The 12245-nt window shown below is 50.5% G+C and overlaps 1 protein-coding gene across 1 annotated transcript in view; it reads right to left on the bottom strand.

Moving 5' to 3' along the window:
- Window positions 1-11984, bottom strand: part of LOC140493437 (CD151 antigen-like) — a 35972-nt gene extending 23988 nt beyond the window's left edge. Inside the window, exons 1-3 of the mRNA XM_072591874.1 lie at window positions 11817-11984; window positions 991-1092; window positions 48-239 (exon numbers count right to left, since the gene is read on the bottom strand). Of these exons, the coding sequence (XP_072447975.1) occupies window positions 48-239; window positions 991-1074 (276 nt within the window). The 5' untranslated portion in view covers window positions 1075-1092; window positions 11817-11984. The remainder of the gene's footprint in view (window positions 1-47; window positions 240-990; window positions 1093-11816) is intronic.
- Window positions 11985-12245: the final 261 nt, after the last annotated feature.

The following is a 12245-nucleotide window of genomic DNA, read 5'->3' as shown; positions in this document are numbered from 1 at the left end:
CACAGCCAAGGTGAGGTTAAAGGTTAGAGTGCAGCTTGTTACTCTACCACTCTCAGTAGGCTCCTCCTCTCCTTAAAGGTTGCACAGCAGCCGAGGATCCCAGTCAGCATGACGATGACCCCAGCCACCACCAGGATGTACGCAGTTGCAGCATAGGTACTGGAGGACAGCAGGCTGATATAGTCACTCTTCTCAACCAGGGTCCAAATACCAACCGCCATCACCACACCACCAGCCAGCTACAGGAGAGAACACACAGTGAGGGAGCCCACGAGGGCACGGCTTATAGGGCACGTGGAGTTGCTACTGTTCAGATGCTCCAAGCACAACCGAAATCCCCAGGGAGTCTGGAGCAGGCAGTGAGTTATATCAGCTTTAATCCAGCACTAATAACCATAATACAGAGAGAGACTCCACCATTGCCCAGGTACAACACTTACACTCTAACCTCACACTAATGGCTTCCTTCTGCCCCCTCAGCTTCAGTTCACCCACACCACTGGGCCGTTACTAGATACAGAGTAAAGCTCCCTCGACCCGGTCCCCCATCAAACATTCCCAGGACAGGGACAGCAAACTCGCCAAATTTAAGGGCAGTTAAATGGTAATTGGATAAATAAATGGATGACGTGGAATAGTGTAGGTTAGATGGCCTTCAGATCTGTTTTGTAGGTCAGCACAACATTGAGGGCCGAAGGGCATGTAGTGTGCTCTATTGTTCAATGTTCTTCCACAGGGTTAGACACAGAGTAAAGCTCCCTCTACACTGTCCCCCCCATCAAACACTCCCAGGATAGCCCGTGCCCAGCGTCGGGGTGGGGCCCGTACGCAGTGTTGAACAGATATTAAACAACAACTATCCCATCAGGCAGCCTTCCATCCTGTACCACACACTGTCGCATTTTACACTTTGTGAGCTGTCAGAGTGCAGCCCCCATTCCATTCCAGCCCCACCCTGCTCAGACCAGGACCGTAAACTGTCCGACTTACCCAGAAGAAGAAGTTGAAGATGAACAGCAGGTACTTGAGGCAGATGGTGCCACACGTGTCATGTTTCTCAACGTATTCACCCATTGTCAGTTCCTGTTCACTCTGTGGAGAGGGCAAGAGACATCAGCTCACCGTGTACACACTCAGGCTTATTCCAAACAGAGAGTACAGGGCCCACCCCGACCCCGGGCACGGGCCCACCCCGACCCCGGGCCCCACCCCGACCCCGGGCACGGGCCCCACCCCGACCCCGGGTACAAACCCCACCCCGACCCCGGGTACAGGGCCCACCCCGACCCCGGGTACGGGCCCCACCCCGACCCCGGGCACGGGCCCCACCCCGACCCCGGGCACGGGCCCCACCCCGACCCCGGGCACGGGCCCCACCCCGACCCCGGGCACGGGCCCCACCCCGACCCCGGGTACGGGCCCCACCCCGACCCCGGGTTCAGGGCCCACCCCGACCCCGGGCACCGGCCCCACCCCGACCCTGGGTACAGGCCCCACCCCGACCCTGGGTACAGGCCCCACCCCGACCCCGGGCACGGGCACTACCCCAACCCAAGGTATGGGCCCCAGCCCCACCCTGACCCCGGGTAAGGGCCCCATCCCGACCCCGGGCATGGGCCCCACCCGAACCCTGGGCACCAGCCCCACCCTGACCCCGGGTAAGGGCCCCACCCCAACTCCGGGCACTAGCCCCACCCCAACCCCGGGTACAGGCTTCACCCCGACCCAGGGTACAGGCTTCACCCCGACCCAGGGTAAGGGCCCCACCCCGACCCCGGGCACCAGCCCCACCCTGACAATGCGTACACGCATGAACCCACTGTGTTCCCGGGGGGTAGACACTCCCTGTCTTGTCCTGTGTACAGTATCTGTGCCCAGGGTCGACTCTCCCTCTCTGATTCCGTCTGTTCAGTCTATAGGTCCCCTGCCCCCTCCCTCTCCTCACATCCCGTCCCCAACTGACTGGGAACTGTCTGCATTTCCGTGTGGATTTCTTTCAGTTTTGGTGTGTACAGTGAGTGGTTTGGGTTACAGCCCATTGTCATGGTGTTGGGATACACCCTTGAGTGAACCCATGCTTCAGGCTAATGATTGCCTGCTCTCACACATCAGAGAGTTCTCCAGCCCGTGGTTGCTTGTCAGTCTGTTACATTAAAATCCTGTTTAACCTAAGCCAACCCTATAACGCTGTCAGTCTCGTATAAAGCTGCATCGATTACTGTGCTTTCAATACTCACCCTGGCCTCCTCTCGTCTGAGTCTTTAGGGATTCTAAGTTCTCTAGCCTATAAAGTGTGGAAACAGGCCATTTGGCCCAACAACTCCACATTGGAACTCCGAAGAGTATTTCCCCCATACCCATTCCCCTACCCTATTACTCTACAATTCCCATGACTAATGCACCTAACATATAATCTAACATGGCCAATTTGCCCTATCCTGCACATCTTTGGACTGTGGGAGGAAACCCACACAGACACAGACAGTCACCAGAGGCTGGAATCGAACCTGGGTCCCTGGTGCTGTGAGGCAGGCAGCAGTGCTAACCACTCAGCCACCATGCCACCCAGCCCATATGGCTGACGTTGTATGGTCACTGCATCAGAGTCAGATCAGTTTTCCTTTGTGCGAATCCAAGGAAAGTGAAGGGACCAGACGGAGAACCAGGCCGTGCACTCAGAGCACGCGCAGAGGTCTTCTCAGACATCTTCAACCTCTCCCTGCAGCAGGCCCCTGTCCCGGCCTGTTTCAAGAGGCCAACATCATCCCTGTGCCTAAGAAGGCTCATGCAGCATGTCTCCATGACGACCACCCAGTGGCCCTAACCTCGGTGGGCAGGAAGTGCTGGTCATGGCATTAATCAACTCCAGCCTCCCCACTACTCTTGACCAATTTGCCTATCGGACCAACAGGTCCACATCAGATGCCATATCACTTGCCCTTCACTTCTCCCAAGAACATCATGACACAAAGAACAGCTCCATAAGAATCCTACTCATTGACTACAGTTCAGTCTTTGACACTATTATCCTCTCGAGAATGATTACCAAGCTTTCTGATCTTGGACTAAGCCCCACTCTCTGCAACTGGATCCTCAGTTTCCTGACCCACAGGCCATAATCAGTGAAGATTGGGGTCAATACTTCATCGTCACTAACACTCAACACTGGAGCCCCCTATGGGTGTGTACTCAGCCCCCTACTGTACTCACTGTATACCCATGACTGCGTCGCCAAATATCAGACTAATGCCATTTACAAGTTCACTGATGACACCACTATAGTTGGTTGAATCTCAGATGGCAACAAAACAGACTATAGACAGGAGGTGGAAGACCTGGAAAAATGGTGCACTGAGAATAACCTAGCTCTCAATGCCAGCAAAACCAAGGAACTCATTATTGACTTTCGGTGGGATATTACTCATGCCCCCCTACACATTAACAGCACAGAGGTGGAAAGAGTGGAGAGTATCAAGCTCCTGGGAGTGGTCATCCACAAGCTTTCTTGGATTCTTCATGTGGACGCATTGGTTACAAAGGCCCAACAACATCTCTTCTTCCTCAGGCAGCTGAGGAAATTTGGCATGACGGTGAATGCCCTTGCCAACTTTTATCGGGGCACCATCGAGAGCATTCTGTCTGGATGTATCACTCCCTGGTATGGTAACTGTACCATTCAAGATCAGAGACGGTTACAGAGAGTGGTGAACTCGGCCAGACGATCACAAAGGCCAACCTTCCATTTATAGAATCCATCTACCAGGCCCCGCTGTCAAGGAAAGGGCGCCAGCATTCTCAAAGATCCATCCCACCCTGGCAATGTTTTTCTACAACCTCTACCATCAGGGAGAAGGTACAGAACCCTGAACACATGCACCAGCCGGTTTCGAAACAGTTTCTACCCTACTGTTGTTAGAATACTGAATGGGCTCACAAACTCTTAACATTCACCTGTATCTGTGTTTTTGCCGCTACTTAACTCTGTGATCAGCCTGTATTGCCTGCAAAACAAAGCTTTTCACTGTGCCTCGGTACATGTGACAATAAATTCAATTCAAGACAATTCAATGTAGCAATCTCTCCTTGGACACTGTCCTGTAGCTTATTATCACAGCCCCCTCTGGCTTCAGTCCTTGCATTATTCTTTGTGAGGGCTGCCTCAGGGTCAGAGTACCTTCTTCCCTGCTGGAGGATTTTATGATGTGTGTTACTGATGACAGGAACAGGTAAAACTCGGCCAACTGGATTGTAATGGAAGGCAAACAGGAAGGGTTAGACAGCAAATATTATCGACTTCTTTCTCAATCATGAAAAGATAGAAACAGCGGAGGTTCAAAGAGGTCTCGTCATCTAAGAACACAAGATTATCCAACGAGAAATCCTTCAAAAACAAAATCACTCAACCAAGCTAGGCAGAGAATGCTGGAGAAACTCAGCAGGCCTGGCAGCCTCTGTGCAGAGAGAGAGAGAGAGAGAGAGAGAGAGGGAGATAGCTGAAGAGTCATACAGGAGTTGACACACTTGATTCTGTCTCCCTCTCCACAGATGCTGTCAGACCTGCTGGGAGACTCCAAATTGTCTCAGATTTCCAGCCTCTGCAGTATCTCAGTCCTAAAGGGTGACCCCTTATCTTGAAGGACCCCTGGCTGCCCCACCATTGGGAACATCCTTCCTGCACCTTACTTGTCTAGTCCAGTTAGAATTTTTATAGGTTTTATTGAGACCTCCCTCTCATTCTCTTCTGTGCTAACTCCAGGCCATCTAGAAGCTGCACACAGGAAGGACTGCCATCTTGCCTCTTACAGATTCAATGCCCAATAATACTGGTTCCATTGACCCTCAAATACCAGCAGTAACTCATCTCCAGTGATCTATCGTTGCCCACCCACAGCTCTAAGACAAAGGAGCTGCTTTCAGACATCAAACACATTTAAAAAGGTCAACACAGCACAAGAGTCCAGCCTCTGAGAATGGTGCTAGGATTGTGTCCACCACATTGGCTGCAGTCAGGTCCCATCCCACACGCCTGTAACTCCCACTGCCTCGATCTCAACAGTGGGCACTCGGCCAAGACACAGCTGGCACGCGAACCCAGCACCAGTCACCAGCCAACAACACAAGGGAAGGTTTTCAGAGTGTGAGTAAACAGTGGGCAGCTCCAACACAGAGGCTGTGACACCGAGTGGAGCAGACCCCGCAAAGATACAATCGGAGATGTTAGTGCTCAGAAAGAAGCCATTCAGCTCCCCCTCCCCCCAACACCCCCTCCACTGCTCCATGCGCCTACCACAATACTGCCATTACCAGCTCACTGGTTCCTCTCCATCCTTCACACTGCTTCTCCAAGAGATCTCCTTTAACGGCTCAGCTACGAACGAGCACTGGGAGAATGTGGACTCTAATAACCCGCTGTACACAAACATTCCCCGGATTTTCAACATCCAAAATATTCAAATCAGGAACCTCGGGAAACATCCGTTAACCTCCTGAACACTTTCCTAATGTTGAACACTTCCATTAGACATCCCATACTTTCTCCTCTCCAATTCCTCATTTCCAAGGCTTTTAAAATTCATTCACAAGACGTGGATGTCGCTCGGTAGGCCAGAATTTATTGCTCAGCCCTAATTGGGGTTAACAGTCAACCCCATTGCTGTGGGTCTGGAGTCACATGTAGGCCAGACCAGGTAAGGATGACAGATTGCCTTCACCTGAAGGACATTTGTGAACCAAACATAAAATGCTAGAGATCGATGATGACGAAGAGTCATCTAGACTTGAAACGCTATCTTGCTCCCTCTCCATGGATGCACCCTGACCCACTGTGATCTCCAGCATCTTTTGTTTTCAGTACAGATTCCATCATCTGCAATGATTTATTCAACATTATTGAACGAAATGGATTTTTCCAATAATCAAAAACAGTTTCACGATTGACATTAGGTTCTGACTTAGAAATTTCTTTTATTGAATTCAAATTCCACCTGCTGCAGTGATGGGACTTGAACCCACATCCCCAGAACATTACCTGGGTCTCTGGGTTAACAGCATTGCTCTCGATGTGGACTTCTGTAGACTGGGGAGACAGGACACCAACACCAATTCACGGAGCGTTTCAGGGAACATCTCTGGGACAAACCCACCAAACAACTCCACCGCCCTGTGGCTGATCACTTCAACTCCCCCTCCCACTCCCACTCCACCAAGGACATCCAAGTCCTGGGCCTCCTCCATTGCCATTTCCAAGCCACTTGACTACTGGAGGGAAGATGGCCCATCTTCCACCTGGGGACCCTCCAACCACACAGCATCAACATCAACTTCACCAGTTTCCCTAGCTCCCCTCCCCCCACCTTATCCCAGATCCAACCTTCCAACTCAGCACTGCCCTCTTGACCTGTCCCACCTGTCAATCTTCCTTCCCACCTATCCACTCCACCCTCCTCTCCAAACTATCACCATCATCCCCCACCTGCATCCACCTATCGCCTTCCCAGTTACCATCCCCCCAAGCCCCATCCCCACTCTCCTATTTATCTCCCAGACTCCTGGCCCATTTCAGCCCCTCTCACATTCTGTTTAATGTTCCCTCCTCCACAAAAAAACTGAATGACATCTGGAAAGCTTGCTTAATGTCACTCTGTGAAGTTTTAATCATTTTATGCACAGTGAAGAAGAGTTTTTTTTTCTATAATTCTTCTTTGACAGGCTGCAGTTGGGCTGGGTAAAAACAATGACTGCAGATGCTGGAAACCAGATTCTGGATTAGTGGTGCTGAAAGAGCACAGCAGTTCAGGCAGCATCCGAGGAGCAGTTGGGCTGGCCTGTCCCTAGCTGAGGGGGTGAATTGCTGCCTTCTTGAATCACTGCAGTCCACTAATCATTATTAACTCGCTCTGTGAGCCTGAGTGAGTAACTCAACTGAGGGCTGATCCTGTCTCCAAGCAACATCCAATAGGCTGGCAGAGTGGACCAAGTGGTGGCAGCTGGAATACTGGATGGGAAACCGGGAGGTTATGGGAAGAATAGAGATGCAGACAATTTTCTAAAGAGTGAAAGGTTTTGGAGATGTGAAGTACAAAGGGACTTGGGAACCAGAGTTCAGGATTCTCTTAAGGTGAAAACAAAGGTTCAGCTGACAGCTCGGAAGGCAAATCCAACGTTAGCATTCATTTCGAGGGGACTAGAATACAAGAGCAGGGATGTACTGCTGAGGCTGTACAAGGCTATGGTCAGACTGCATTCACAATATGGTGAGCAGTTTTGGGCCCTGTATCGAAGGAAGGATGTGCTACCCTTGGAGGGGGGTCCAGAGGAAGATTCCCAAGATTGATCCTGAGGATGAAGGGCCTGTCCTATGAGGATTCTGGGTGTATACTCGATGGAGTTAGAAAGATGAGGGAGGGGGGGGAATCTGATTGAAACTTACAGAATACTGAGAGGCCTGGATAGAGTGGACATGGAGATGATGTTTCCACGAGTAGGAGAGCAGAGGACCTGAGGGGCACAGCCTTGATGGGATGGCCCTTTAGAACTGAGATGAGGAGGAACTTCTGCAGCCAGAGAGTGGTGAGTCTGTGGAACTCATTGCCACATAAGGATATGGAGGCCACGTCATTGAGTGTATTGAAGACAGCCAGATTGGTTCTTGATTTGTAAGGGGATCAAGGGTTTTGGGAGAATAGGGTTGAGAAACATATGAGCCAGGATCGAATGGTGAAGACCTGTTGGGTGAATGGCCTAATTCTGTCCCTCTATCTTATAGTCACGTGCTGTAGGCACATTCACAATGCACTTAGGGAGGGAATGCCAGGATCCTGACCCAGCGATAGTAAAGGAATGGCGATATATTTCCAAGGTAGGAGGGTGAGTGATTTGGAGGGGAACTTGCAGGGGAGGGTGTTCCCATATATGTGCTGTCCTTGTCCTTCCAGATGGAAATAACGGCAGGTATTTGGAAGGTGCTGTCAGAGGGTGTTTGGTGAATGTCTGCAGTGTATCTTGTAGACAGTAGACACTGCAGCTACTGAGTGTCGGTGGTGGAGGGAGTGGATGTGGTGCTTTATCCTGGATGGTGTCAAACTTCTTACATGTCTTGAATGGGAGCTGTCCCCATCCAGGGAAGTGGGGAGTGTTCCATCACACTCCTGACTTGGGCCTTGTCTAAAGAGAAATTTACACAGATTCCTGATGTATACCACAAGCTACATTTTGACAATCTGACAAAGACCATTGAGCTCCACAACGCCAGCCTGTGACACTTTCTCAAATGCTTTCTGTGGGTCTGCTCAACAGCCCTGACCATTTCTGCTTGTTGGGCTGGCCTGACAAATGCTCAAACCAGAACACTCTGTAAAACAGGCTGAAATAACTTGGGAGGAAGTCTCTATTTAGCCAGAATACCCACTGCTCGTTCATTCGCTGATCTGTACAAGATACCAGCTTCCTGGTAAAAGACCCCTATGATAGTGGAAGTGGTCGATGAATTTATAAAATACAGGTTGGTGTCTGCATGAGTGCTGACTTAGTGACTACATTAGAGTGGTGCTGGAAAAGCACAGCAGGTCAGGCAGCATCTGAGGAGCAGGCAAATCGACGTTTCAAGCAATAGTCCTTCATCAGGAATTTCCAGCACCAATCTAATCGCCAGCATCAGCAGTCATCACTTTCACCTCGCTGACTTAGTGACATTAGACAAACCTTTCGCTAACCTGTGCTGAGAATCCATTAAAAGCTTTAGAAACACTAACAGCCCCCAGCGTCACTTTGTGTGTGAGGCCAATTATAGCTAACTAGCTCATCCTCTTCCTCTCCTTCTGAACTTGGGCACAGCGGTTGGATGGAGTGATGGGAACAGGGAGATGGAATCGCAGCACTAGCAGTGAGCTCAGTAACCTCCTCAGTCTCAGTTTGCTGTGGAATTAGCCTGTCGTTGTAACTCCTGTTCCCAGGTAAACCTGCCTCAGTGGATGATTAGATTAGATTCCCTACAGTGTGGCAACAGGCCCTTCAGCCCAACAAGACCACACTGACCCTCTGAAGAGTAACCCACCCCCCTCTGACTAACAACTATGGATAATTTAGCTAACCTGCACATCTTTGGAACGTGGGAGGAAACTGGAGCACCCAGAGGAAACCCACGCAGACACAGGGAGAATGTGCAGACAGTCACCCGAGGCTGGAATCGAACCCAGGTCCCTGGCGCTGTGAGGCAGCAGTGCTAACCACTGACTCACTGTGGTGCCCCTTCATTCAGTCCCTCTTACTGTTGCTCATACCCCCTCGTGCTACTAGGCTGTGCACTGTTCTCCCTCTCTCCCAGTCTCTCTCTGTGTCTGCTACCAATATAGCTCTTGGGATTGTTTCCATGGATTCAAATTCCTGATGCTTTTCTTGTAAAATACTAATACCTGGAGCCACGCAGGGGCAGGCTGGCAGCTTCCTCCTCAATAATCCCCAGGTCCTTGTTTAAACAAGGCCCAGTTGATGTAACCAGGGCCTCAGGCAGTGTCTCGAGGTGAGCTCACCTCCGTTACCACAGGCAGCATACACAATCCAAGATGGCAGCGTGTTTGTGATCACAACCAGGTAATGCTGAGGTTGAACAATGTCGGGGGGTGGGTAGAGGACATCTCACTGAAATCACACTTCCGATACCTGCTCCCAACTTCTCGGGCTACTTGAGAAAAGTAATTGGTTCACAGAATTCTCCGGGCGTCCCTTTAACTGTCTCTCCCAAACACAAAGCCATTCCAAGCATTCCAGCCATCCTGGAGAGGGAGGGAGGGATTGTATCAGTGAGGAGCAGTGTGTCTGTGCCTCGTTCACTCTCTCTCTCTCTCTCCAGCTTTCAGATGGTGAAGTATTTATTGGACAGAGCAGAGGACAATGTAAACTCTCCCACAGTGAGCCCCTCGGCAAGGGGCTGTTTTAAGCAGCTGACTCTCCCCTTCCCAAAGGGTGGGGAGAGTGACTGTGCAGCCTGAGACACTGTTTCCAGTCACAACAGGTCAGTGTGGTTAATATAAGGTAAAGTTCAGATCTGACTGCGTGCTGGGGATAGAGATTTACAGCACACACCACTGACTGCAGCTCTCATACAATTAGGCATTCAAACAGGAGGATTGAGAGCAGACTGCAGAAACAGAACGTGAGGGGAATGATAACACATACTGATCGATTGCATACAGTGTTGTTACACACAAACTCCCCCTCCCCAGTAACCCATCAACTCCCCTAATGGATGTTCCCAGAGTGTGAAAAGACCAACACAAGTTATTGTCCAGTTCTGACATCAATTCTCAAGAGTCTCCCTAACTCTACAAACTGGATATGAGCTCCGTTCACCAATCTATCCACATAACGTCTTTATTTCAAGGATCTGGATTCTATTCTTTGATTATCCAGCATGTGTCATGATCCACCAAAGAAAATCCAACAAAAACACTGCTCACAGAACTTCATTGCCAAAACAAGTATTTATCAGGGGAAGGCTTCAACATTCACTGCGATCGCTGAACTTGCAATGTTTCTACCCCAAAGGCCACAAACACACAGGCACCTTACTCCAGTTCAGGGCCTGATCCAAGAAGGCTCACACAGTTTCCTTCGAGACTGTTTGTGAACAGCACCAGCTGTCATCAGTCTGCACAGTGCACAAAACCAAGTCTGAAAGCCCCACCTGCTGAATCAACAACTCTCCAGTTAGGACAACCTGGAGCAGAGGTCAGACATATAACAAAGGAGCACAGGTAAGGAACTTCAACTACCTCATCCAGCCACACTAACTCCCTCTGCACCTCCCCCCATCAAAACCTCCCAGGACAGGGACAACACGGGGTTAGATACAGAGTAAAACTCCCTGTACACTGTCCCCATCAAAAGCTCTCACCACAGTGACAGCATGGGGTTAGACACAGAGTAAAGCTCTCTCTACACTGTCCTGACAGGACAGGGACAGCATGGTGTTAGATACAGTGTAAAGCTTTCTCGACGCTGTTACCAACAAACTCCCAGGACATGGACTGCACGGGGTTAGATACAGAGTAAGGCTCTCTCTACACTTCCCAATCTGCCCGAGTTCCACTCTTGTAAGTGCCCTGTTCCCCCTTTTATCAATCTGATATTCAATGCAGCATTTAGATTTGAGGGAGCTGGTGTGGGGTGGGGAGATGAGGTCAGAATTTCCCAGGACTGAATGTTGGGGAAGTATGGTTTGATTGATATCTCAGGCTGAATGCCGGATTATCAGCACAGTAACTGGCTTATCTTCACCAACATATTTTCCAGTTTTAATATCCCAGGAAGTGTGCACACTCGTACTGTTTGGAATATTGGACTTTATCTTCACAGTCAGGCATAACAGCCCTATGTACTGTCTCAGTGTTCCTGTCCACATTATACTAACAATGAGTCAAAACACGGTGCTCCAACTGACAAAACCCACTTTAATGCACAAGGTCTGACTGAAACAGCCTCTTTGGAGACTGGGAAAACACTCCAGCAGTTTGTTCTGATTCAGTGACCCAGAATAACTACAAGCAGACAGCTGTCTTACCCAGAAATAGGCAATCCTTGGACAACAGGGACTGCCATTTTTACACAGCAGGATTCCACACCCAGTAATAACTGGGTCCAGAGTCTCCCAGGCTTTAAGAGATCAGGATCCCAGCTGCAGTTATAACCAGGTACACAGGCTTCCCAGAACAGGATCACACCTCCCCCTTTGCTGGGGGAGTTTACTCTGAACTCGGAAAGGTCCGCTTTGCGGAGTTCTGCCCTCCCTGTTCCCCACTAGCTGTTCCCCAGGCTCTTACCCCGTACTGTAGGCTCGGCTCGGCTCTGCTCACTCTCTCCCTCTGTCTGTGTCTGTCCCTGGGTCCGGGGCCGCTCGCCGACTGACTCGCTCGGATTACACTCGCCAAAAATGACAAAGGATCGACACGGCCGCCCCGCCTCAAACTAACCCCTCCCTCAAACCCAGAGAAACACAGCAGCAATGTCAGACTCACCCGGGGACACAGACTGAGAGCACAGGGCAATACTGATGGGACTGCATTCACCTAGCACCCAGAGAAACACAGCAATGTCAGACTCACCCGGGGACACAGACTGAGAGCACAGGGCAATACTGATGGGACTGCATTCACCTAGCACCCAGAGAAACACAGCAATGTCAGGCTGACCTGGGGACACACACTATACACAGAGAGAGAGGGCACAGGGCAATACTGATGGGACTGCAT

Source organism: Chiloscyllium punctatum, chromosome 22, assembly GCF_047496795.1.
Source record: "Chiloscyllium punctatum isolate Juve2018m chromosome 22, sChiPun1.3, whole genome shotgun sequence".
NCBI classification, from domain to species: domain Eukaryota; kingdom Metazoa; phylum Chordata; class Chondrichthyes; order Orectolobiformes; family Hemiscylliidae; genus Chiloscyllium; species Chiloscyllium punctatum.
This window is presented reverse-complemented; position numbering and strand designations above follow the sequence as displayed.